Source organism: Nicotiana tabacum, chromosome 18 (genome assembly GCF_000715075.1).
Source record: "Nicotiana tabacum cultivar K326 chromosome 18, ASM71507v2, whole genome shotgun sequence".
Taxonomy (NCBI): Eukaryota; Viridiplantae; Streptophyta; class Magnoliopsida; order Solanales; family Solanaceae; genus Nicotiana; species Nicotiana tabacum.
Window position 1 is genome coordinate 26,682,840 of NC_134097.1, and position 27,865 is coordinate 26,710,704.

The following is a 27,865-nucleotide window of genomic DNA, read 5'->3' on the forward strand; positions in this document are numbered from 1 at the left end:
GGAGTTCTCTTCTGCGGCAGAAGTTAAGTTATCGAGTGCACTTGACCATGCTAGGCGACAATCCTGGAGGGTAACCCTTAAGGAGGTACATGCTCGCGGCTTCGATCTCTCAGCCGATATTGAAAGGGCAAAGATTTTAGAAGAAGAGGTTGCCGCTCTGCTTTCTGACCCCGAGGGTGACGCTCTCGAAGAAGCGACTCCTGAAGATGCATCTGCCAAAGATGTGACCCCGAAGTAGTTTTAGGTTTCCTTATTTTGTTTTTGTGCAAGTATCCCTTGTGTAATATCTTTTGTAATCATTTTTTGGAAATACAAGAGGAACTTTTTATCTCATCTTTGACTTGTGTTGGATTTCGTATTGTCTTTATTTATGGAATACTTCATTTGTATAACTTGAATGATTGGTCCAAGAATTGGTTTGGGCTTGGGATATAATAAACCCTTAGATCTTTATCGATAGATATAACAATCCTTGAGCTAAGTTTAAATTGATCTGATGTGAGCTCGGGATATCGTGTCTCTTGAGTCCGGGTCGAGTGAGAACGGAGTCTCGAACTATAAGTTTTTGTCCCTTAAGCCTTTCGAAGTTGGTCTTTAGGCTCTTATATATCGGCCCTTAGGCTCTTTAAGTTAGCCCTTAGGCTTTTTAAATTGACACTTAGGCTCTTTAAGTTGGCTCTTAGGCTCTTTAAATTGGGCCAATTCGGCTCTAGAATGGCTATATAATTTTTCCCTCATTTCAGCTAAAAGATTTAGTGAAAATTTAGTTATGTCTTAGCATGTGTTTTTTGTACCCGTTAGGTGTTTCAAAGGTTCGATGTGTCGGGACCTTGTTTGTGTACTGATAATCGAATACCTCTTGAGGTTTCTCCGAAGGCTGATGATTATTGAAGCCTTTAAATTATTTGAGGGCTAAATTTATCGAAGTCGTTTAAATTATTCGAGGGCTAAATTTGTCGAAGCCCTTTATATTTTGCTTTTGCCGAGGGTAGCCTGATTTAACCGGTTTTTACAATGTAGTTGAAGGCCTTTGATTTATAGGGGAAGTCGGACGTCTCCAAGCCGCATTATTTAGGCTGTAGCCTTATGACCGTAGTCTTTAATATGGTCGTAGCCTTTGGGTATGTCAATTGGACTTGTTTCCCGATACCTTTTCGAACTTGTTTGAAAAGTTAGTCCCCGAGTATATTGGCCTTGGCTTTTGTTTCGAGGGGATGCCTATTTGAGGTCTTATGAGTCCGAGCTTTTGGTGACTCGGATGTATTGACTGTCGATGACAGTCCCCGAGTATTCGGGGGTGCTTTTATGCTTTGGATCTTGAGCCGTTTCCCGTAGGATTATAAGTGTAGAGCTCATATAATGGTAGACCTTTTTGAGACACAAAGTGTTTTTCATATAAACAGAATACTTCTTCAAGTAATTCGATACATGCATACATGATCTGCTGTTGGGGCTCGACTATTCCATATGGACACTGTTCATCTGACCGTTTGGCCCATTACAAAGTTTTCCTATCGAGGCCCTCTTAAGTGTGAAGTATTTTCCTTGAAAATATAACCTCCGAGGGTGATTCCCCCCAGTATTCGAGGTTGATTGAAAAGAAGCCTTGATACTGTTAAGTTCTCCTTAGGTAGCACATAATTATTGCCTCATTAAAAACTTTGCCGGTAAAACCCATTTGGGACAAAATTTGATTTAAGGGAAAAAGAGTGTAACACTTGCTTTAAAACCTAAGGCCTTCGTGTAAAAAGGATATCTCCGAGATCTCGCACCTTTGATAGCTTTGATCGAAAATCTATAATAAGTTAGTTTTAAACCCAAATAGGCAAAGGATAAAGTCATACCTTAGCAGTAGTATCGTTTGAGTAATGATATGTTCCAATTGCTTGGCAGTTGTTCACCTTCCATTGTGCTAAGTTTGAAATATCCTTTACTGACAACTCCGAGGACTCGGTACGACCCTTCCCAATTCAGGCCTAGTTTCCCTTCATTAGGGTCTCGAGTATTGAGGGTGACCCTTTGTAGAACTAAGTCCTCGATTCCAAAGTGTCGAAGGTTGGTCATTCTATTGTAGTATCTTTCGATTCTTTGCTTCTGTGCGGCCATCCGAACAAGTGATGCCTATCGCTTTTCATCTAATACCTCGAAGCTAGCATTAATGGCCTCATAATTTAACTCCTCCGACACATGTCAAAACCTGGTGCTGGGTTCTCCAACCCCAACGGGGATGAAGGCCTCAGAGCCATATACTAGAGAACATGGGGTGGCCCTCATTCCTAACTTCGAAGGCATATTTCTCCGAGTTAAGCTTCATGTTGTATTTCCTCAAAATTGCGAGGGTTTTCTGCAAGTGAACTAATAGTCCTCTGCGCGCAGGGACTTAATCAATATATCATTAATATAGACTTCCATTGTTTTTCATATTTGTTCTTCGAACATTTTGTTAACTAGGCATTGATATGTAGCTTCTGCATTTTTTAGCCCGAAGGGCACTACGTTGTAACAATAAGTTCCAAATTTAGTAATAAAAAATGTCTTTTCCTGGTCCTCCGAGTTCATCTAAATCTGGTTGTGCTCGGAGTAGGCATTGAGATAAGTTAGGATCTCGTGGCCAGTAGTGGCATCAATCATACGATCGATGTTTGGCAAGGGGGAAGAATCTTTCGGACATGCTCTGTTCAAATTAACTACGTTGGCTAACCACTCGGGGTACTTTACCTCCCGAACAGATCCTATTTTAATAAGTTTAGTTACCTCGTCTTTTATGAAACCATTCTTTACCCCGGATTGATGCCTCTTTTTTCGCTCCACCAATTTGAACCTGGGATGCTTAGCCAATACGTGGTCATTTTTGTCTTCGATTACCTGTTGCTCCGATTCCATCGAGGCTGGAGGCGGTGATTGATATTTGGTCGCATGCTTACATTCGTTGCTTGATTTCTCCGAGGTTAAAGCTTTTGGTATCGGCGCCACTTCCTCAATTGCAAACATCTCTTTTGCAGCATGTTGCTCTCCGTAGACTATTTTCACTCCTTCATCTGTCAGGAACTTCATCATCTGGTGAAGAGTTGAAGGCACTTCCCTCATTTTGTGTATCCATGGTCTCCCGAGGAGTGCGTTATACCTCATGTCACCTTCGATGACATGGAACTTGGTGTCTTGTACGATCCCGACAATGTTTGCTGGCAAGATAATCTCTCCTTTTGTTGTTTTGCTTGCCATGTTGAAGCCATTGAGGACCCGGGATGCATGCACAATCTGATCTTGTAGGCCGAGTTGTTCCACAACCCTTGATTTGATTTTATTCGCAGAGCTACCTGGATCCACTAAAACACTTTTAACTTGAATTTTATTTAAAAGGATAGAGATTACCATGGCATTATTGTGGGGCTGAGATACGCCTTCTGCTTCTTTGTCGCAGAATGATAGGATGTCCTTGGGCACATAGCTCCGAGTCTATTTTTCCCTCGTGATCGACACCTTGGTGCGTTTGAACACAGGTCGTTGAGGGACATCGACTCCTCCAATGATCATGTGGATTACATGTTATGATTCTTCTTGCTCATTTCTCCTCGCATCTCTCTCCTTGAAGTGATTCTTAGCCTGATCACTTAGGAATTCTCGAAGGTGGCCCTCGTTGAACAACCGAGCCACTTCTTATCTTAGCTGCCTGCAATCTTCTATTCTATGACCATGTGTGACATGATACTTGCACATCAAGTTCGGGTTCCTTTGAGAAGGATCGGTCTGTATAGGCTTGGGCCACTTGGTGTCTTTAATTCTTTCGATAGCTGAGACAATCCCCGACGCACCTATGCTGAAGTTGTACTCTGATAATCGAGGAGCCTCGGTGGGGTCGGCACGCTTATCGAATCCGCTCTTACTCGTATGTCCCCGAGAGCTTTGGCCTCGATCGTTTTTCCGATCTTTCTGAGGAGCATTCCAACCCGAGCCGTTGTTCATTCGATCGACATACAGCAGATACCATTCTTTGTTGAATCTTGATTCCCGATCTATGTCCCTCGGGGGCTTGGTTGCGAATCTGTTAGGATGAACTGAACCCGAGGGGGCTCCCAACTGGTCATCATCAACCCTAATTTTTGACTGGTAATGATTGTGCACATCTGACCATGTCACGGCTGGATACTCAATCAAGTTTTATTTTAACTACCAAGACGCGATCGAGCTTCTTTCATTCAAACCCTGCATGAAAGCTTGTACTGCCCAGTCATTGGAGACTGGTGGTAATTCCATTCTTTCCATCTGAAACCTGGACACGAACTCCCTTAACATCTCGTCGTTCCTTTGTTTTATTTTGAAGACATACGACTTTCTCGTGGCCACCTTTATGGCCCCGACGTGTGCTTTCACAAAGGCATCTGCTAACGAGCTAACATAGTTAGGAGCTAAGTTGTGATACCAAATCATAGCTCCTTTTGACAGTGTTTCTCCAAACTTGTTTAACAAGACTGATTCGACCTCATCGTCATTCAAATCATTTCCTTTGATTCCACAAGTGTATGAAGTAATATGCTCGTTGGGGTCAATAGTTCTATTATATTTGGGTATATCGGGCATGCAAAATTTTTTGAAAATGGGAATCGGAGCCGCACTCTAAGGGAATGGTTTTTGTATGAATTTTTTAGCGTCTAAACCTTTCAAAACTAGAGGTGCCCCTGGTATCTGGTCTACACGAGAGTTATAGGTCTCCACCTTTTTATCATTGATTTTAATTTTCTTTCCCGGGAGTCGATCCTCTTGGTTAGTCTTCGAGCATCCTCAAAATCGTGGGGTCAGTCTCCCCCATCTCCTATTCCATGTGTTCTTTGGACACCGGGTCGAGCTTCCATGTGTATATTTCCTTTGGGATCCGTGCCTAGATCTGCATTCAAAGCGATGTACGAACTAACATCAACTAGTTCCACATCTGGCACTTCCCCTGGGTTTATCGGTGGTACACTGACCCCTGCGTTACTGTTTACTCCAAGACCTTCATTATCATGAATGGGTGCATTTTGTGAGCTAGACATGTTTCATCCTGAGAATCAAAAAACCTTGACAAGAAAAAACGTAAAAATAATGTGTGTAATGAGAATCAGTAAAGAAATAATCACTATTATATTTAGCCTCACGGTGGGCGCCAAACTGTTTACCTCGAAAATACGAGTAACAATTAAATTTGATTTGCTCTTTTAAAGATATGTGATTTAGTTCAATACCAATTAATAATCAAGAAGTATGAAGTAGAAATGAAAGAGACAAGTGAATCAAACCAACGTTACTCAGCAGTAGTGCTCTCGTGCTCAGTGACCTTGAGGTAGGCTTAGAATAATAAGAATAATTAAGCAATAAATGTAAAATAAGAACAGTAGAGCTAAAGGACAATGCTGATGAACGGTAGGCAAAAAGATAGAGAGTATATTCTTTGCTCAATCATAAGATGATGTTACAAATGATTGGGGCCCCCTTTATATAATAGGGGGCAAAAAGGTATATTTCTATTTACAGTGAGGAATATTCTTGGTACAACTGTCTAACCGCCTAGTACGGAATCGTACAATCTTGTTCCGGGATTTGCGCCATGATTTGGGGACGTGACAGGAATCTAGCTCACTCTGTTACAAACCCATAATGGTACTATTTCGGGGTCGAGCACACTTGGCCTCGGTATTCCTCGAACTGCTATCTCCGGGCATTGCACTCTGTCTTCGAGCTCGAGTGTGGTTCACCGGTTTCAAACTCGACCTTGCCCGGACTCGGGCCTAGGACGGAACCTCGAGCCTATAAATCGGAGGCATATGATTTTGACTGTATAAACCATCATCATCATCATCATCATTATTATTATTATTATTATTATTATTATTATTATTATTATTATTATTATTATTATTATTATTATTATTATTATTATGAGATAAAAGTTTAAGGCAATAGTAGTATTTATGACAACATACAATATTTATTTTGGTTTGCCTTTCGGCGAAATAATAAAAATCATTAAGTACTTTACGTCTATATCAATAGATAAAAACATTGTAAAATTTTTATCTGCGAAACAGCCGTTTTGAACGTATATCTTATTTTATTTCTTGGTCAGAGAAACGAACATTTAGAATTTTGAATTCGACACATGCATATGTTCACGCCCAACTCTAGTACTAAAAAAAAAAAATTACTGCAAATATAATCCGGTCTAAGAGTTCAGAATCAAATCTCACAGAAAATTAAAGTTTTAACTACAATTCTGTCTTATCACTAAGAAGACAAGTTTAAACCTTTTTTTTGGTAAGAGGGGAAACCCGCAGCCGCTACAACCTCTGTCACAGCCTCTACCCTTCGGGTGAGCACTCTGTGGTGAACACTTTATGCACACTAGGTATAAATTATAAAGATTGAGATTTTATTTTTAACTTGTTATTCAATCTGTATTAATATAATGAATAACGAAACAACAAACTTTCTAAAACAGAAAAAAAAACAGTTTCAGAAAGTTAGCAGCAACAGAATGTCGAATTAATTTCTGGAAAAATAATTTCGGAATAAATCGAGCCCACTAAATGCACAATGTGTCCTTAAAGAAATTATTCCCTTCAAGTACCCGAGGTGCTGAAATATTATCCTCCTGGGATAGAACAATTTAACTCACCAGTGTATTGGTACCAAAAACTCTGATGAACTGCAAACCACTCAATGATTGTTAAACACACTGAAAAATTTTGTGCAGAAGAAGAAGAAGATTATAAAATTTTGTAAGGAAAGATTCTGGGATTCAAAGCATATTTATAGCCTTTGTGGCACTGCTTCTGAAAAGGTTTGCAACCTTTCAAAAACAGCCATGGATGTTAGAACAGGTGAGAATATTTCTGTTTGAAATATTGCGGGAAAACGGATATAAAAATAATCCGGGAAAGAAACGGACTGGACCGGGTCGTGTCACGGGTCTTGGGTTATTCCGGGTTGAATCTTCGTTAATTAATTAAATAATTGAAAGAAATTTTATCCAGAAATATTAATCAATCAATCGTTGACCAGATCCGAAACTGAAGCCGAGCAAGAGACGACGACGACGCGAGGCTTACTTTCTTTCCAACCCATTTAACACTGAGAGAAGTGTTTTCTCAATATAAGCATATTCACTTTTTTTCCACTACCAATGAGGGACACTTTGCTCTTTCTAAAGCAAAAGGGAGCTCACTTTTCCTCCACATTCTTCCTTCCATTTCTCATTCACCAATCTTTAAACCCAACAACTAATTAACTAATAAATACTAGAAATCACTCAAATTATCAGCTAATGAGAATGCAACAACAACAATAACAACCACAAGTTTTCACTGGTGGGATCTGGGAAGAGTAGAGTGTATGCAGACCTTACCCCTATCCGGGAGAGTAGGGAGTGTTTCTAAAAGACCCTCGGCTCAAGAAGATAAAAAGAGACAATATATTGATACCTGAACCATAGGCAGCTAATGAGAATGAAGTTGGAGAAAGGGTTAAGGAGGTCCAGAGTTATGATTTTCCTAATTATGAGACATATTTTATAAGTGAAGTATGGTTGTATTCCCTAACCCCTACCTTTTTAAAGTATTTGACAATGAAAAAGAATAGAGGAAATTCAAATTGTAACTATGAAGTTTGATTAAACTTTGGTAAAACAATATTTAGGTGTTTTTTCAATCGTATTTGAACCAATGTGTACATGACGTTATTTTGAAAGTGATTTAAAACTGTTTAATATAGTGTTGGTTGGTAAAAGGAAAATCTATTCCCAAAGATATTAACGAAAGATAGATAACAAAGTCTGCAAATTGAATAGTGTTCTAATAAAAAATTTAAATATTAAAATTGACGATAATATAAAGTATTGGCTTAAATAAGTCATTTTTGAGCTAGAATTAAGATATTTATAAAAGAAATAAGGTACATTCAGACATCTCTATAATTGCATCTCCATATAACAATTATTTATCATAAACACCAAAATTTTTTGGAACCGAGTTTTATATTATGTTATAATATATGTTCTTTATAACAGTGCTTCACTATTGTGCCAAAAAATATCGGAACAAATAAGGCTGTCATAGAGAGGTTTGACGGTATATTGTTCCGAAATTAAGAAAAGCTGGTTATTTACATAATTACATCCAATTAACAGGAGGCAATATGAAAGACAAAAAACATAACAAAAAAAAGGAGAGATTTAGATACTACAGTAATATCTCTAGAACCAACTTAAAGGTACTCTTTCACCTCTTCAGCGGACCTACCCGACGCAAATTCGAATTAGCCAGGTCAACGGGCTTCACATACTAAATGGTTAAAAAAAAAAAAAACTTAAAGGTTACTTATTCCTTGCTACATACACTTGTAGATACAGTAGTTTAACTAGCCAAAGTAGTTGGTTCACAACCATCATGCACACAAGCTAAGACATCTTTATAATCTCTTGAGATTGTAAAAGAATCATACACTTTACCATCTCTGCTCTTCTTGTACTCAAAGAGAAGGGAAGACTGGTTAAATGCTGTAAGTTTGACAAATCCATAGTCATAATCTTTGAACACACTCCATGTGGTGTTGATGGTGGTGAATTGATTCAAATGGCTTCCTCCTCCACCAACAACAACATGAATTGTTCCGTTCACTACGCCTGAGTAGTGTGACGTCTCCTTGTTCACACATTGATTCTGCCCATACAACAATTTGACAACAATGAATGAGTGATTTTCAAACATCTAAATGAAATAACACTATCAATTCCACTATTGTCGCAAATTCTAGTTCTTTCACTTTGAAAGGATTGAACTGGATGTGCATGTTTAGTCGGAAAAGGATTATGGTTTCAACAAAAAATCCAAGAATTTTTTTAACTAGAGGTGGCTATCCAAACTCGTTATTCAGATATCGTTAACGTTAAAACTAGCAATATGAAGAAATAATGATGTGTTCTACACATGAAATACTAAAATCATGAAAACAAGTACAAGTACATGAACTGCAGCATCGACAGGTACAATACAACTGCATAGAAATGCAACAAGGAGAAAAGGAGATCAAATTCTAGTATATCTACTATGAAGAGAAGACCAAAAGGAGTAGTGAGTTTTTGCCACTAATTGAATTATATTAAATATAAGAAAAACATGTAATATCAAGTAGAGTCGAAATCAGTAAATAAAAGGGTAGCCCGGTGCACAGAGCATTCCGCGTTCACGCAGGGTCCGGATAAGGGTCGGACCCCAAAAAAGTGTGATGTAGGCAGCCTACCCTGATGCAAGCGTCAATGACTGATTCCACGGCTTGAACTCGTAACCTATGGATCACACGGAGACAACTTAATCGTTGCTCCAAGACTCTCCTTTGGTCGAAATCAGTAAATATTGCGAAAAAGAGCAAAAACTAGGCAAATTCTGCATGTAAGACATTTGCCTGAATAAATCATAGTTCTATAATACCCAATTTATGTGTAGAAATATAATTGCATACCTGGTAAATTGGGCAAACTCTTTCATAGTTATGGACATGTCCAAAGAATGCCATATCAACCTTATATTTTTGCCAGAGTTTTTGTAAGTGCTCCCTGCCCATAGGCTCTTCAAATGAGCCTTCCTTAGCATACCAATCATTGGAAGAGTAACCAAGAACACGATGAGCGGAGAAAATCAACCACGGTTGTTTGTGTCTATTCGCTGATGCAAAGCATTCCTCAATGAACTTGTATTGTTCAGATCCCTCTCTCCAGTCATGTTCAGTGTCTCCTATGCAGAAGTGGAACATGCCATAATCGGCTGCATACCTGTCAACAAGATACACACTCCGTGTGAAAATCGACACGTTGATTAAATTAAACTGCAAAAATAACAACAAATCCAATGTGGTCCCACAGATGGGGTCTAGGGAGGGTAGCGTGTATGCAAAACTTACCCCGACCTTATGAAGGTAGAGAGGCTGTTTCTGATATACCCTCGGCTCAAGAAAAATATGTAAAGAGAAGAAAAAACAAGGGAAAGCAACATGGCGCACTAGTTAAATGAAGGCAGCCGTCTTCTCAAGGACTACTCAAGAATTTTAACTTGTTAATAGAATAAGTCAATTCGGCGATGAATCCATAGAATACCCAAATTGAAGTTAAAGTAGTAATGTGCTGGTAAGGCAAGTCCATCCGGTATCCTGTTCTAGTGCTAGCTGATACAATACTGAATCATCCATTGCAAATATTTATCATTCTCCTCTGCCTTCCAAATTCCAATGATGGCATATCGGATTTAATATAGAAGCAAAATCTACAATATATGGTGAAGAAAATGATGTTTCTTAAATATGCAAAGGATATGTTTCAGACTTCTTAGCAGTGTTGTCAAAGGCGACAAGCATAGGAAAGCACCAAGGTCTATCCGAGCTTTAAGCACAAAATGTAACAAAAGTGAGTATTTTATTACAGAAAGGATTATATCAAGAATATGAATCGCATACCAGAACTTAGCTCTGTTTTCTGCTGGAACGTAGTATAATGTTTCGGCTGGTACACCACATTCTCCACCTGAGTCCAGACCAGTGTATAATGATCCGCTGTTCTCCCAAGTTCTTTCATGATTACCACTGCAAAACAAATTTTCGTCGTAGACACTTAGAATAACAAGAACTATATGAAATACAATATCAAATAATTAAAAGCAGACCATCTGCATTCACAAAGGAATTCTTGACGATGAACACACCTTGCAATCATGAAAGGTACTTTCGACGTTATTGGTTCCACCTGGGCTGTAAATTGGTCCCATTGTGAGATATAGCCATTTGCATAGGGGAGATCTCCAATAAGGAAAACTATATCAATGTTATCAAGGTCCTTAATAAGGGTGTCTGTTGTCATAAGTGAGCCGGGCTGATAATTAGCATATTCATTTGAACCATCGCGCTCTTGCTGAAACAACAAAAAAAATTAAAAAAAATTGTTATCAATCTAATGTACACGAAGTATTTTTAAAGGTTTAAAGTTGAATGATCATAAGCCAAGTACAAGGAAGCTTGGTAATTTAGACTTGGATGCTAATGCAAGAAGTGAAATAATTAGATGCTAGTGCAAGAATCCTCTCTAAGTAAATGCAAGTCTTTTCAGTTACAATGCTCCGGTCAGTCTTTTCTCTTTTGTTTGATAGGACCAACTTATTTTTCATAGTAAACAAACATTTGAATTTTGGATGGCATATTAACATTAATTCTATGTTTGATGCACACGTCTCATCCTCCCATAAAATCAGACATAGTACAGCTATATGATTTCGTTTTCCTTCTTTTTCGTTGATCTGGAAACTGACCATGATGATTTTATGCGTGTATGCTGTTTCATATATCGGAAAACCACATTCTTCAAGATTTGGAAAAGAAAATAAAATAGATTTGCATTGTATTACAAGAACAGGTAATAATAGTAGATTACCTTCCCCATATCTCCAAATATCACAACACGTTGCAGTGACTCTTGTCCTGGAAATGGAGGAGATTTAAATGAATATTCCTTGCTCCAAACAATCGAACCATTGTTTAACAAGTGAGCCAACTTGTATGTGTACCTGAAATTTCACAAATTAAGAGCTCAAAAAGGGATGTATATCTCAACGATGAAGTAACTTTTCGCTAGAGAAATCGGTCACTAGAAAAACTTACACCATGTTTGGCCACAAATCTTTCAGGAAACTAGTATGTATGAATCCAGGATCACGCCATCCCACACTTCTAGCAGGCGTTCCTACAAACGCATTCATAACATTATTCAGTATGAAAAAGCAAAATGAATGCATAATACTAAATCAATTCGAATTTCACCCTCTCCTACTCTATCTTCAACTTCAGTCAGAATACATGAATAAGAGAAGGAGAGTAAAATACACATGAAAAGTGAACATCAGGCATGCCTTTTTCAACTGATTAAAACAGTTGTTGAATAACAGTCCACATACCACACATGCTGTTCCGATGAAATGTCAGTGTCCCTGCTGGGGAGCGTTGTTGAGCTTGGCCCTTCCAACCCCATTCGACGAATGGAACAGCCTCGTCTATGTTGTAACCACTTGTCCATGTAAGGGTCATCTAAAAAGGAAAAAAAAAAAAGCCACAAGTTAATCTCAAGATTTGATGCGACCACTGGATATGATGCTTAACAACTTAACATGAATCTCCAATTTGCAGGCTGCAGCGAGAAAAATGGCAGCCCGGTGCACTAAGCTCCTGCTATGCACGGGGATCGGGGAAGGCCCGGAGCAGTGACAAAGCGGAAGCTCTAACAAGGGGATTCAAAATAATGAATCAAGTTAACATGTTCTCCAATTTAAGGAGTTGATAAATCAATTACCTTGACACACTACTACATTCAATAATTGTTACTGAAGGCCCTGTAATAACGGATAATAATGGACATGCATATCTTAATGAAAAAAAATATGCTGAAAAAATCATAGCACGATAAAACTTACTATATCCCATGACTTCCCAAGAGCAAGACGCGGATAAAGAGGCGCTTTTGGATTGGCAAACGCGATGTGATTTGAGATGGCTATCAACTTAGGCTGTAACATACATATGAATCTATTAGTTCAAATCCAAGTCTCAAGAAAGTTTCTTTAAAATATAGCACAAATAAAAACTATAATGATCATTGTCATGAAGTAAAATGTCCTACAAAGCTCAAGTACTTACCCTAACTTGGAGAAGCTGAACTGCTGAAGTGATTAATTTAGACAACACCAGTTTGAGTTTCATTGCTAATTTCCAATTTATAAAAATTCTCAATTAGTTCAAGTTACTTGTCAACTAACACACTTGATTATAACCAAAACAAGAGAAAATACCTTTCGTAACTATACTTTCGGATTTATAAGGTTAAAGTTAATATACAAAAGTTTCAACTAAATCATTCACATATCCAACACATTATACACAACTTGATATCTCATTCTTCAGTAAGGTTTCCTAATTTCAAATGGATTTAAGTTATATACTCTGATGATATGGGTGTTTTAGCGCTTGCTACTAAGGAGAACTTCATTCTCGGGATTCAAACCGAGACCTCGAGTTAAGAGTGGAAAACCTTTACCATCACACCACATCGAAATGAGAGCATAAGTACATTGAGAAATTCAAATGCCAACACACACAATAACAAAATCAATATCAGCAACAACAACCACCACAACAAAAAAAACCCAGTATAATCCCATTGGGGTATGGGGAGTATAGTATGTACGCAAACCTTACCCCTACCAAGAAAGTGGAGAGACTGTTTCCGATACACCCTCGGCTCGAGAAACAAAAATCAGTATCAGCAAAGAAAATATATATATAATTTGCAAAATATGGAAAAACACTTGCATTAGACAAACCACCAGAGAAGAAGGCAAATGAGAAATCCCCACGCTGGTTAATTAGCCTGAACTTAAGTGAAGTTTTCCCAGTCTTTGTGTAATTGACATTGTTGTAATTTGCAAATTTGAACTGTAAAAAAGAAAAGAAAAAGTATAAATCAAGATAATTGGAAGTCCATTAATTAATATGGAAATATAAGTTGTTAGACATACCTTTAAGGGGGCAGTACATAAAAATGGAGCACCAAATTGTTGTTCATCAATTGTTACTGGGTCACAAATTGATTCACTGCAGTTGAACCATTTACTAATTGTTAGATTTACTAATTGTTGGTTTTGCACAATTGCTCCGTCCTTGTGTTGGTGTTAATCATCTATTTGATTTTGAATACAGTAAGGGGATCTACTGTAAGCATCTATTTGATTTTGAATTTCATCTCAAATTAAAGCTTAGTGTTAAATAGTTGGGCTTGGTTTTAATCTTTACCTTATCGCTGTTGAAAAGTGTTTTCATTTTCTTTTGGTGTTGAAAAGTATTTTCCTCGAAATCGAATTTTAACGTTTAAAAACGTACGTCAGACCGTTACTGTTGCCGGCGAACCCTCCGGCAACGGCGACCAGGTAAGTGACCCCGACCCTCCCCCCTCTCTCTCCTCTCTCTCTCTCCTCCCTCTCTTTTCGTTTTTTTTCCCACCTTTTCTTCTTCTCCTCCCTCTTAACCCTAGAAGCAGCCATTTTTTCCGGTGACTTGTCCCCGCGCCGGCGTCTTCTGTTTAGTCCGGTTGCAGCCCAACCCCCTCCCATGTTCTTCTTTTCTCCTCTTTCTTCTTTTCTTCTTCTTTCACAGCCCGCTGTGTCTCTGCAGCGCCGGTGTTCTCCGGCGACGTCAGACCGGTCCGGCGGCAGCCCTGTATTCCTTTATTTTTCTTGGTCCCGTGGTGTATTTTGTGTGTTGCAGGTAGCATTTTTGTGGCCCTTTGGTGGCGGGAGGGAAGTGCACGCGCAAAGCGCAAAAGCAGTAAACCATTCCAGCTGGCAGGAACAAGAGCAGTGCGTCGGGTTTCTCAGCGTACGGTATACACCAAGTCGAAAGTCTCGGTTAGGGACTGTGCCTATTAGCAGTGAGCGGGACATGCGTGTGCCGATGAAAGGAACAACCTCGATAAGGGTCAACAAAGGTCGGCAAGAATTGGATGCGAACGTGCTAGGTGGACGCAACATCGTCATATATATCAAGACAATCCCCAGGTTCTACTCGTGGGAATTGGTATCTCCCCTTATTCATTTTCTTTTATTGTGTTAGTTAAATTATTGCAATCTTTGTTCCTATTTGTTTATCCATCGTATTAGTGCGCTTATAGTTGTAGAGTGTCTTTGTCTAACTTGGTCTGTTGCCTTGTGTGTATTAGGGATTCCCTTAGTCTGTCGTAAGTATAGTGGCTGTGGTCTGGGATGGTCGAGTGAGGTCATGTCCTCGGGGAGCGGGGGGTGGGGAAGGATGTAGGGCAGGGGTTAGGGGGTGGGTCGGGAGGTAAAGGGAACAACGGTGCCTATAGGTTAAGAATCGGGTCATGGAACGTAGGTACATTGACGGGTAAGTCTATAGAGTTGGCGAAGATTCTCCAGAAGAGGAGGGTCAATATAGCGTGTGTCCAGGAGACAGGGTGGATAGGGTCGAGGGCGAAGGATGCAGACGGGTATAAACTTTGGTACTCAGGGGTCGAGATAGGTAAGAATGGAGTGGGTATCTTGGTGGATAGGGAACTTAGAGAGTCTGTGGTCGAAGTTAGAAGAGTGAATGATAGATTGATGATTATTAAGTTGGTGGTTAGTGAGTACACCCTAAACGTCATTAGCGCCTATGCGCCACATGTGGGCCTAGATGAGGAGGTTAAACGACACTTCTGGGAGGGGATAGATGAGATTGTGCGCCAGGTTCCGCCTGCCGAGAAGCTATTCATAGGAGGGGACTTCAATGGTCATATTGGGGCGACCGCAGGTGGTTATGGCGAGGTGCATGGAGGTTTTGGTTTTGGGGAGAGGAGGAACGGTGGAAGTACTATGTTGTTGGACTTCGCTAAGGCTTTCGGGTTGGTGATTGTAAACTCTATATTTCCGAAGAGGAATGAGCATTTGGTTACTTTTCAGAATGCGGTAGCGAAGACTCAGATTGACTATCTCCTCCTCATGAGGTGTGACAGCGGGCTGTGCAAGGACTGCAAGGTAATTCCACATGAGACACTCGCGACGCAGCATAGACTATTAATGATAGACGTTGGTATTAGGTTAAAGAGGAGGAAACGGACTGCTCAGGGAACACCGAGAATCAGGTGGGGATCCTTGACTAAGGATAAAGCCCAAGAGTTGGAGTTGTAGTTGTTGACTATGGGTGCTTGGAGAAGCAATGGGGACGCAAACACTATGTGGTCAGCAACATCAGACTATATAAGGGCGTCTGCAAGAGAGGTATTAGGGTCTCGACCGGTGTCTCTGGTGGGCATAAAGGAGACTGGTGGTGGAATGAAGTGGTCCAAGGTAAGTGGAAGCGAAGAAAGCAGCATATATGAAGCTAGTGGGGAGCATAGGTGAGTAAGAGAGGCAAGCGTGCATGGAGAGATATAAGGTAGCTAAGAAGGAAGCTAAACTGTCAGTCACAGAGGCTAAGACTGCGGCTTATGGTCGTCTATACGAGGAACTAGGGGAAAAGGGCAGGGAAAAGAAGTTATTTCGGCTGGCCAAGTTGAAAGAGAGGAAGGCTCGGGATTTGGACCAAGTGAGATGCATCAAGGACGAAGATGGTAGGATACTGATGGAAGATGCCCAGATTAAGAGGAGATGACAGACTTACTTCCATAAACTTCTGAATGAAAAAGGGGATCGGGATATTGTGCAAGGCGAATTGGAGCATTCCGAGAGTCACCGTGACTCCGGACACTGCAGGCGTATCGAGGCTGAGGAGGTTGTGGGGGCTATGCGTAAGATGAGTAGGGGCAGAGCAACCGGGCCAGACGAGATTCCGGCGGAATTTTGGAAGTGTAGGGAGAGCAGGTTTGGAGTGGTTGACTAGGTTGTTTAATGTTATTTTTAAGGCGAAGAGGATGCCGGATGAGTGAAGGTGGAGTACGGTGGTTCCATTGTATAAGAACAAAGGTGATATCCAAAGTTGTAACAATTATAGGGGTATTAAATTACTGAGTCATACCATGAAAGTATGGGAGAGAGTCATTGAACCGAGGGTTAGGAGGATAGTGTCTATATCCGACAACCAGTTCGGGTTTATGCCGGGTCCTTCTACCACAGAAACTATACACCTTATTAGGAGGTTGGTGGAACTGTACAGAGAGAGAAAGAAGGATCTGCACATGGTGTTTATTGACCTAGAGAAAGCGTATGACAAGGTTTCTAGAGAAGTTCTCTGGAGATGCTTGGAGACAAAATGTGTGTCGATTCCCTATATTATGGCGATTAGGGACATGTATGATGGGGCCAAGACTCGGGTTAGGACAGTAGGAGGTGACTTTGAGCATTTTTCGGTTGAAATAGGGTTATACCAAGGCTATGCGCTCAGTCCGTTCTTATTCGCCCTGGTGATGGATGCATTAACAAACCATATTCAAGGGGAGGTGCCATGGTGCATGCTATTTTCCGATGACATAGTTCTGATTGATGAGTCACGAGCCGGGGTTAACGGGAGACTAGAAGTTTGGAGACAGACTCTTGAGTCTAAAGGTTTCAAGCTGAACAGAACGAAGACGGAATACCTGGAGTGTAAGTTCAGCACTAAGCCGGGGGAAGTGAGTGTGGATGAGAGGCTTGAATCACAGGTTATCCCAAGTAGAGGCAGCTTCAAGTACCTTGGTTCGGTTATCCACGGGGGAGGGGAGATCGATGAGGATGTCGCACACCGTATTGGGGTAGGATGGATGAAGTGGAGGTTAGCATCCGGAGTTTTGTGTGACAAGAGAGTGCCAACGATACTCAAAGGTAAGTTCTATAAAGCGGTGGTTAGACCGGTGATGATGTATGGGGCTGAGTGTTGGCCTGTTAAGAACTCACATATCCAAAAGATGAAAGTAGCAGAAATGAGGATGTTAAGGTGGATGTGCGGGCACACTAGGATGGACAAGATTAGAAATGCTGATATTCGGGAGAAGGTGAACGTGACTCCCATTGATGACAAGATGCGGGAAGCGAGACTCAGATGGTTCAGACATGTACAGAGGAGAAACCCAGATGCTCCAGTAAGGAGGTGTGAGCGACTGGTTGTGGAGGGCACGAGAAGAGGTAGAGGGCGGCCCAAGAAGTATTGGGGAGAAGTGATCAGGCAGGATATGGCGAGGCTTCAAATTTTCGAGGACATGACACTTGATAGGAAGTTATGGAGGTCGAGTATTACGGTTGTAGGCTAGGAGGTAGCTGAGTCTTGCGTTACCTTGTACTGTTGTGAGCCTAGTCTGGTAGGGTTTTTGTCTGAAATAGCTAGGGGCGTTGCAGTGTCGTACTATTTTCTCTTTTCGGTGCAGGACCTATTTACTAGCCATCATTTTTGTTTTGCATTTTTCCTTCTGCATTTTATGTTCCTATTTTTCCTATGTTCTCTGTGGTGAAACTAATATTCTCTCCTATTTTTGTTTTTCTTATTATCTTGAGTCGAGGGTCTTCCGGAAACAACCTCTCTACTCCTTTGAGGTAGGGGTAAGGTCTGCGTACATACTATCCTCCCTAGACCCTACTTGTGAGATTTTACTGGGTTGTTGTTGTTGTTGTTAGATTAACAAAAGATAAGCAAGAGTAAATTTCTAATTGAGCCAATTATGGTTTATTTGGATCTTAAATTTTTTTTTTAACTTTTAGTTTACTCTTTTCGTTTTCGACATAAGTGGCTTAGTTTTGAGATTATAATTTTTGTTTTTACCTTCAAATAGTAAAGAACATGGCACTCAGGGGCGGAGTTATGGGCTGAAAGATTTCACCGGAAAATTATATTGTACATATAAAGTAAAATACAGTTTATAACTTTCTATATTATATTTTGAATCTCATTAACATCCTTCAAAAACATAGCTTAGTGACTTTAGTGACAGTCCCATAACACTTATTCAATAGTTACATTAAATCAAATAATTTAATTGTAATTAAAAATTAAGTGAAAACATATTAATAAATCATAGTTATATAATCAATATGTAAATAAAAATACGTATTTTATATTTATTGATATGATATAAATAACAAAATACGGCTAAACTTTTACCTAGAACACCATTACAGCAGTATGACTAACCAGTGGACTAAATTTTAAGTCACGTGAAAAGTATGAACAAAAAAGTTTGCGTGATAGATAACTCCCAAAATGTTATAACAAAACAAAAAAAAAATGATTAACCTAAGAAGTAAAAGAGAAAAATGGAATAAAAGTGGCATGTGCACTCCTACTCCAACCATTACTCTTTGCGTCTCAAATTATTTGACATGTTTTTTCTTTTACAGGCCCCTTAAAATAATTAATTAGAAATTTTTTTAGATTATTTTATTATTATTTATGTGTTAATATAGAATCTCTCTTGATTTAACATTTACTCTATTTATGTATTATCTCCATCTTCAAGAACAATTACTAGTAAGGGTAAAATAAAAATAAAAATAATTAATTTTGTCTTGAACTCCTAAAATGACAAATAATTTGAAATATTTATTTTTAAAAATCACGACTAAAAATTTAAGATGGAGGGAGTATTATTTTTTCGGTATTTCCTCTTTTTGGTTGGCTATATAATTTTTTTTTTGTCTTAATCTGCAGCTATTTTTGGAGCAACATGCACTTCAATTATTTTAATTTATTATCTAAATTATTGGGGTTGCTAGTGGAGTAGATGAAGAAAGAGTACAACAATATGATCTTTAATTTCAACTTTTTTTGATTTTTTAAAATTACAATCTAAAGTAGTATAACTTTAGTTCTTTGACTCAGTAACTTTTATTTAAATATGAATAAACGATGACAGATGCACGTGTAATGAAACAGAGAGTACATCCAAACAATAATACTGTAGCAAAAAGTAAAATTAGTACTCCACTAACTTTAATTAAAAAAGGATAATGGACACGTATGAGGGATTAAAGATAGAGTTATCAACTAAACAATAATCAAGTTATTTATATAATTATAATAAATTTATAAATATTATTTAGTTATCAAATAAATGATAATTAATATATCATCACATATATTAATATGTTTAAAGACCATCACATAAATCATTAACCTACTACATTAATAGTGTGATTTTTCTTTTCTTTTTTACAATTTTAGTGCACATGACCAAAATCGAGGAAACCTTAGTACCTTGTGAAATTCAAGAAAATATTCTCTCGTTCAATGATTATAAGCTTTTCCCTTCGTCATCCCTTCGTCATCCCTTCGTCATAAGTCAAAAAAGATATCTTTCATATTGAAAATTTAAAATTTATTATGCATCATTTCTAATTTTTAAAAAATGATTATATTTCATAATACTGGAAGTAAGTTGAATTGGCACTCGAAAGTTTAAAAAAAAGGCGTATAATACTCATAGGCGAATTTAGAATTTTTAGTTTATGAGTTCAGGCTATAATTTATTTACTTATTGAGTTCTAGATAAATTATTTTTACACATCCAAAGAATTTTTTAACACAAATATTAGGTTTGAGCCAAAGCTACTGCCCATAATAGTACTTTGTATAATAAACTTATGTAATTTCCAGAGTTTTGTGAATTATCAATCAATTATAAAAGTATTGGAATATCCAAAGGATTAAAACTTTACTTGAATTTTGCAGGAGAAAATACACCAATCCAGTCATCATTTGTGGGCTTTGCATTCTTGAGGTTTATTGTAACCCATTCAACATCTTCACCCTGTAATCATCCAAAATTTGCATATTATAAATCCACTGACAAAAAGGGAAAAAATGAGGAAGAAAGTATTGAATAATAAGAATATTTTCTAACATTAATACCTTATCCAATATCTTTGTCGAAATATCTAGCATTAAATTTAAAGAAACTTTATGCAGTTTTAAAAGTTTATGTTACTTAAAAAGGATAAACAAGAAAGTTAGTAAAGTTTCCAAAATGACACATATTATAAATTTTCTAGCAAAATTATTTGTAGATTTGAAATTCAATAATCATACTAAATTTTCAATTATAAATAATAAATTAGAATCCTGAAAAATTAGAAGGTGTTAACTTACAATTTCAAGTAAGTCGAGATCAGCTATATGGACATAAAAATTATAATTTTTTGAAAAAATTAGTATTTGGAGTTAAGTTAAAAAATAGTATTTGGTATGTTTGAATATGCATTTCACTTGAAAAAATATTTCAAAATCTACGAACAAACGGTCCTAAAATCTTGAACACCCCTTAATATGTTCAGTGAAATTTCTAGTTTAACCTCTGCTTCAATCCAACATTTTTAAGAGGTGGAAAAAAAAAACAGAGAAAAACAAGAAAATAGTGGAGCTGCAGAATGTGAAAATTACCGTAGAGCCGAGAAGAGAAGATCCAGCAACTTTAATGGAGGCAGATTTACGTAGAGCAAGAACAGTTTTGTGTATTTGAACTCTTGACAATGGCTGTTCCCCTTGGCTAAGGTCATGTTCATGGCGTCCCAAACGAATATATTCGTAGTTATCACCTAAAACAATATTATTCAAAGCCAGCAGCCAAAGTAATAAGTAGAATTTGTTCCTCATTTTTCTCCCTAATTCACTTTCTTTTGTGAGAGGAGGCGACGCAGGAATAGGTGAGTGGAATATATTTACACTTTATAGACATACAAGAAAGAGAGGGAGAGGAAGATTGAATCACATGAATAATTAAATAGTATGAAATTAGGATTTTCACTTGGGGGTTTAAAATATAAGGAAATAAATATAGAGAAAAGTTGTGGGGTTTCAACATTTAGTATATATACATAATAAATAATTTTGATCTTGTATATACAATATAATTTTTAGATGATGTGCATGTGAACCCCTTGCGCTCCTAGCTCCGCCCCTATGCACAGTAACAACAAAAAGAAATTTTACACGTTTAATATATTTTAACCTGTTATAATACGTTTCTTGTCTTATTTTCTAGAATATTAATCCTAATTTTTATGAACAATTTCTTATAATCGTTTTCAGGTGACTTGATGATATAACAATTATTATACACTGTAAGCATATAAAAATTAAACGAATGAATAATTGATGGTTGTTATGAAATAAAAGCAATTTAGTAAAGCATGAACAAGAAATAAAAGCAATTTAGTAAAGCATGAACAAGAAATAAAAACAACTTAGTAAAACATGAACAAGAATAGAGATAGAGAGAATGAAAAGATTTTCTTCTTCAATTGTGTGTATTTTCCTATCTATTACAAGGCCTTTATATAGACATGAAAAGTGAAGAAAATATGTCATGGAATATGTCATTGAACATAGAAAATATGTCATTGAATATGTCATTAACCATTTGAGAGAAAGATCATGGAGGAAGAGTAGACATCCACCATATTTTGATTTTTATCATAACACTCCCCCTTGGATGTCCATAAATAATGTGCCTCGTTAAAACCTTATTAGAAAAAAAAATCTATGGGAAAAAAAATCCTAATGAAGGAAAAAGAGTACACATATTTAGAAATACGCCTTTTGGTTGCCTCGTTAAAAACCTTGCAAGGAAAACTCAATGGGACAAAACCTTGTAAGGGAAAAAGAGTACAACGCGTATTAACTCCCCTGATGAGATCATCAGTTCACATCGTTGAGCCTTCGTATCCCAATCTTGTACACTAGTTTCTTGAAGGTTGACGCCGGTAGATATTTGGTGAACAAATCAGCCATATTATCACTTGAACGGTCCGTTGCACATTAATATCACCATTCTTTTGAAGATCATGTGTGAACAATAATTTAGGTGAAATGTGCTTTATCCTAACTCCTTTATGAATCCTCCCTTTAATTGGGCTATGCATGTTGTATTTTCTTCATACAAAACTGCGGGTAGTTTATCACACTTCAAACCACATTTGTCTCGAATAAGATGCATAGTAGACCTCAACCATACACATTCTCGACTTGCTTCATGAATAGCAATTATCTCAGCATGATTAAAAGAAGTAGCCACGATTGATTGCTTAGTCGATCGGCAAGATATGACAGTGCCACACATGTAAACACATAACATGTTTGAGATCAAGCCTTGTGTGTGTCAGATAAATACCCCACATCGACATAACCAATAAGATCAGTATTGCAATCATTGCCATAAAATAAGCCCACACCGGTAATCCCCTTTAGATAACGCAATATGTGCTTGATTTCATTCCAATTTCTCCTTAAGCGGAGCTATATCTTGCTAAGACATTAACTGAAAAAGTTATGTCATGCCTTGTAGTGTTAGCAAGATATATTAGCGCACCAATTGCATTAAGATATGGTACTTTAGGACCAAGAAGCTCTTCATTATTTTCATGAGGTCCGAGTGGATCTTTATTTATATCGAGTAATCTCACAACCATCGGGGTACTTAATGGATGTGTTTTATCCACATAGAAGCTCTTTAAAATTTTTTTAGTGTATGCTGATTGAAGGACAAAAATTCCATCTTTCATATATTCAATTTGTAGACCAAGACAAAATTTTGTCTTTCCAAGATCTTTCATTTCAAATTCTTTAAACAGTCTACTGCTTTAGGAAGTTCTCTGGGAGTTCTATGATATTTGAATCATCAACATACATGGCGATTATAACAAATTCAAATCCATATCCTTTTATAAGGACACAAGGACAAATTGAATTATTCTTATACCTTTCTTTCAACAAGTATTCTCTCGGGCGATTATACCACATGGGCCCTGATTGTTTCAATCCGTATAAGGATTTTTGAAGCTTTATTTAATAAATTTCTTGGAAACCTTAATATGCTCCAAGACAATTTAAATCTTTCAATGATATCCACTATACGCATATCAAGTTTTTCATATATTGCCAGATTAAAACCTGAAGTGACTATATCCACTATAAGAGAACATGTCTCCATATAATCAATGTGAGGATATTTACTAATTTTCTTGTGCCACAAGTCGTCTTTATGTCTATCGACTTGAACCTTTCGCACAAGAACACATTTATACCTCAATTGACTTTATACTTTCAGGTGTTGGACTATCCGTCCAACTTCACATTTTTTAAGTGAAGTCAATTTCATTGCGTATTTTTTATTTGGCCAATCTTTTATCCGTCCAAATTTCATGACAGATTTGATCTCAAGATCCTCGTCAATATTAATCATATTGAGCGCTACATTATATTAACAATATCGTCGACAATCATTTTATGTCGGTTCCATTATTACCCAATAAAGACATAACTTATTGAGATCTCTTTATTTCATTATTTTCAGGTACCTGAGCCTCTCCCATGAGGTCTTATGAAGTGTTATGTCGTGGTGCTCTTCTAGGACACTTGCCTCCTTATTATGACCATTTTGAATATTTGCCTCTCTCCTTCTTCAAGGAGTTTTATCTTTGGAACCGATTGGTCTGTTACACTTCATGCGTGCCATAGACTCTGTCCCTCATGGACTTTATTCTATTTGGAGCATTAGCAGCTGAAACATGACATTTAGCTTTGGGTCAGCAAATGCGTCTGGCAATAATTTGTAAATGAATTATCACTTGAACTTCAAGTTTATATTTTCTTGTACGAGGATCTATATGTATTCATAATAATTCATTTCACGTATCACTTTCTCAGCTGCCCATTTTCTCCCCCTGATGTTTTGACCCTCCCCGAGGATTTTCACATTTTTTTTAGCATAAATATGTAATTGGGTCTAATATAGTCATTTTAGCTATTTTACTTTATTTCGTTGCAAAAAGAAAAATCACAAAAATATATATATAAATTTTAGTTTATGTATTTCTCATAAACTTGAAAAATACAAAAAATTGTACTTTATTTTGGTACTTTATATAAATTCGAAAATTACAAAAAAAAAAATATAATTCTGTCACACCTCCTTTTTCCGCGCCCGCGGGGCGCAGGGGAGTTTTTCCAATTAAAGGACAATCGAAACGGGATGAGTTTATTTATTTCAGAGTCGCCACTTGGGAGATTTAGGGTGTCCCAAGTCACCAATTTTAATCCCGAATCGAGGAAAAGAATGACTCTATATTACAGTCTGCGTACCAGAAATCCGGATAAGGAATTCTGTTAACCCGGGAGAAGGTGTTAGGCATTCCCGAATTCCGTGGTTCTAGCACGGTCGCTCAACTGTTATATTCGGCTTGATTATCTGATTTTAAATACAATACGAACTTATGTGCAAATTTATCTTTTAACCGCTTTTATCATTTACCGTGATTTTTATCAAGAATTGCAACGTTATAAAATGTATCTCGAACCACGTTACAATCAATGTACCCATGGTCATCGATACGCTTTGACTCCGTTGAGATTTGGATTTGGGTCACATCAATGTGCACCCGAGTTTAAGGAAATTAAATTATTAAAGGCGCGTCTAAAGCGACTAGCGTATTTATTTTGGGTAGGACCGTGAAATTTTACTAAACGGTCCATCCCGAAGTCTAAACAATTTTTAAAGCAATATTTATTGAGGGCCCCGCAATTTTTATTTTTATTTGGCGAGGCTCATCTCGTTCTTTATTTTTAATGAATTTGCAACGTCATGGACATGCATCTCGAACCACGTCACAGTCAATGTACCCGTGATTAGAAAGGCATTTCGAATCTGTCGAGATTTGGATTTGGGTCACATAAATGTGCACCCGAGTTTAAGAAGGTAAAGTTTATTAAAGCGTATCCTAAAGAGACTAACGTGTTGTCATTTCAGGAAGGTTGCGAGATTTGCTAAGCAACCCGTCCTGGAAACTAAATGCTTCAATAATATACATTTAACAAGGGCCCCGCATCTGCGCGTTTTGTTTATTTCATCGAGGCTCATCTCGTTCTTATTTTAAAGGGATATCTTATAGCAACTACGTTTCTTGTCGTGTTTGTCTCTACTAATTGAAAGCAGTAAATAGCCCTAATCGATTACATGATTGCGAGCTTACTTATAACAGGATTTAAAATGCTTTTACAGAATAATAAAACGTGACTGCGATTATGGACAACTAGTCGAAAATTATGGGCCCAAACCTAGCTCATGCGAAATGGCCAGACTTGGGCCCCTGTTTTTCGATATGGGCCTAACTGATTTGTTTCGATTTGGGCTCGGCCTTCATGATATTGAGGCCTAGAACTGATTCTTTGTTCTGTGAAATGAGTTTATCAATTTATATGGGACAATCTGGCAAAAGGAGAAAGAACTTTAACTAAAGTGGATAGTTTTCCTATTTGGCTTACATTAGAGAATATATTACACCCTCAGACTAAGTCTAAAAATACAACTTATTACACTGGGAATGTTTTTCACCTAACAGCACACATACATGACTAGCATTCATTAACCTACATTGATACACTAAGCATGTAGGCTACTTCTATTATCCAAACGAAAATGTAACTACTATATACTACATGACATTTAACACAACAGTCCACGTGTATATAAAAACAATCTGCAGGTCCTCTCTTTTGCATTCATGTTCAAACTCTCAGTTACATTAGTGGTATCGATTGTGTACCTGGTATAGAGAAACAAAAGAAGAAGGAAATGATCAGCTGAGTAGTACGCAGCAAGCACAGCAGCAGCAGATAAATGGCACAACACAGCAACAACCAAACAGCCACAAAGATGAAGTTCACACGTTGGTCGAGCAACAGACTAATAATCCCAGGAAGACAGGATAGGAAACAAAACCAGTCGAGAAAGGAAACAGAATATTTTGTGCTATAGCCACAGAAGTTCAATAACCACCAAGGCTCAGCAAATAACCAGCACAGTTTCGACAATCGAGAAGACTACAACTCAATGTACAGCACACAAAACTCAATGTAGTAGCAATCACAGCTGAAGATACACAGGCTTCTCTTAATGGAACAGTAATCAACCTAGTTAGGATGACCAGCTTGATTTCTTATGCAGTTTTGGACAATATTCAGTTACAGTATTTTCTGGGAATTTCTTTCTGTTTTCTTCACTTTTCTTTAACTCACAATATCCCTCTCAAAACTAAAATTTCCAGCCTTTTCTCTTTTTTCTGAAGACTAAAAAATCCAGCCTAAGACTCCAAACTCCCCTTGTTTAAGTTCTCAAATGGCTTATTTATAAGCCAAATGAACCAGTGCAGTTAAGCTGCCTTTTTGCTGCAACTTGCAGCCTGCCCATACTCTGTTAAACCCATGCTTGAGCATCTCTTGATGCCAGCCATTGGTTCCCCACGCCTAGCTTTGTTTAATCAAGAGTTATGGGCATTATTTTAGTATTCATTTTAAATTCTCATGCTCTTATGTCTTGTTCCCCATTGGCATTAGTTTAATCCCAAATTAGTACCCTACTTGTCAGCTCATTTAAACTAATTATTTCTGTTCTTTTTAACACCCCAGAATACCCCTGTCAACCTTGATTATTACTGCCCCTGCCTATTGCAGCATCAGGGCATTTTTTATCTGATGAAAGTTCGAACTCAAGACTGCCTGGGCTGTACCTTTTCAGTCAGTTTTACAGTGCAAACGACCCATTTCAAACAATCCTGGGTCATACAGTCAGTGGCAAAGCTCAATTAGTCATGCGACATTATTAGCTCATTCGGTTTATTAGTTATAGAAAACTAATCGACGACATTTATCGAGTCGACTATACTAATTATAGCAGGTAATAATCAATCGCTCACATAAACAATACATTTAGGGACCTAAAGGGCATCAGACAATTTTTGTTCAATTACTGGGGCCTATATGAGTTAACTTATCTGACGATTAAACTAATCGACGATCATGTTTATCACAGAGTACATTCAGAATCATACACAGAACACAATCGACCAAATAAAAAGGTCTTTACAGAGAAGAAAGAAATCCGGATGAAAAATAACAAAAATAACAAACAAACACAACGAAACATGCTGACCACTTAATCAAAACTAACACAAAAGAAAGGAAAACTTACCGAAAATGTTTAAATCAAACAGACCCAAATCTGATTCAACTTCGAACTTTTGAGGCCGAACAAACTTTAATCAGGGTGTTCTCACATGAGAACACCTTGATTAAGGTCTATTAGACCTCAAACCCTTGTCAAGACTGGCCGGGTTCCCCAGGTGCATGTGTTTCAAGTTCTGGATTTTCAGATCTGGATTTTTAGGAGTTGTGGGTAGATTCGGACCAAACCAAGCTTGGTTTGGTCACGAGGAAGGTCAGGGGGTGTCTGGTATGAAGATGGGGTAACTTGGCATAGGTCCGGGTTCGACTCAAATCTTCAAATGAAGATTCGAGACGAACGAAAGTGATTCGAGGAAAATGGATAGTAGATCCATGTTCAGGAGAGTGAGGGGGTCTT

General features: G+C 37.8%; 2 protein-coding genes across 3 annotated transcripts; both read right to left on the minus strand.

Annotated features, from left to right (window-relative positions):
* Positions 1–2,559: 2,559 nt before the first annotated feature.
* Positions 2,560–3,087, minus strand: LOC142172454 (uncharacterized). Its single transcript, XM_075236071.1, has one exon. The coding sequence runs from the start codon at positions 3,085–3,087 to the stop codon at positions 2,560–2,562; it is 528 nt and encodes a 175-aa protein (XP_075092172.1).
* Positions 3,088–8,061: 4,974 nt separating this feature from the next.
* Positions 8,062–21,755, minus strand: LOC107802405 (nucleotide pyrophosphatase/phosphodiesterase). 2 transcript variants are annotated; one of them, XM_075236704.1, is made up of 12 exons: positions 20,893–21,755; positions 20,172–20,263; positions 13,578–13,653; positions 13,372–13,494; positions 12,477–12,569; positions 11,964–12,093; positions 11,671–11,752; positions 11,444–11,576; positions 10,722–10,927; positions 10,477–10,602; positions 9,490–9,799; positions 8,062–8,690 (listed from the first exon to the last, which is right to left on the minus strand). In XM_075236704.1, exons 1-12 carry the CDS (start codon positions 21,103–21,105, stop codon positions 8,385–8,387), a joined length of 1,890 nt encoding a protein of 629 aa, XP_075092805.1. In that variant the 5' UTR covers positions 21,106–21,755; the 3' UTR covers positions 8,062–8,384. The 2 variants fall into 2 exon arrangements, with proteins under 2 accessions (XP_075092805.1, XP_075092804.1); XM_075236703.1 differs by having other exon boundaries at positions 13,258–13,494.
* Between the last annotated feature and the right edge of the window lie 6,110 nt (positions 21,756–27,865).

Excerpts from the sequence above, each read along its gene's own strand:
- LOC142172454 (XM_075236071.1), bottom strand. The coding sequence starts at position 3,087 with ATGAGGGAAGTGCCTTCAACTCTTCACCAGATGATGAAGTTCCTGACA.
- LOC107802405 (XM_075236703.1), bottom strand. The coding sequence starts at position 21,105 with ATGAGGAACAAATTCTACTTATTACTTTGGCTGCTGGCTTTGAATAAT. Across the intron at positions 10,928-11,443 it reads TATTTGGAGATATGGGGAAG|CAAGAGCGCGATGGTTCAAA; the intron begins GTAATCTACTAT and ends TTGTTGTTTCAG. Across the intron at positions 9,800-10,476 it reads GAAAACAGAGCTAAGTTCTG|GTATGCAGCCGATTATGGCA; the intron begins GTATGCGATTCA and ends TCTTGTTGACAG.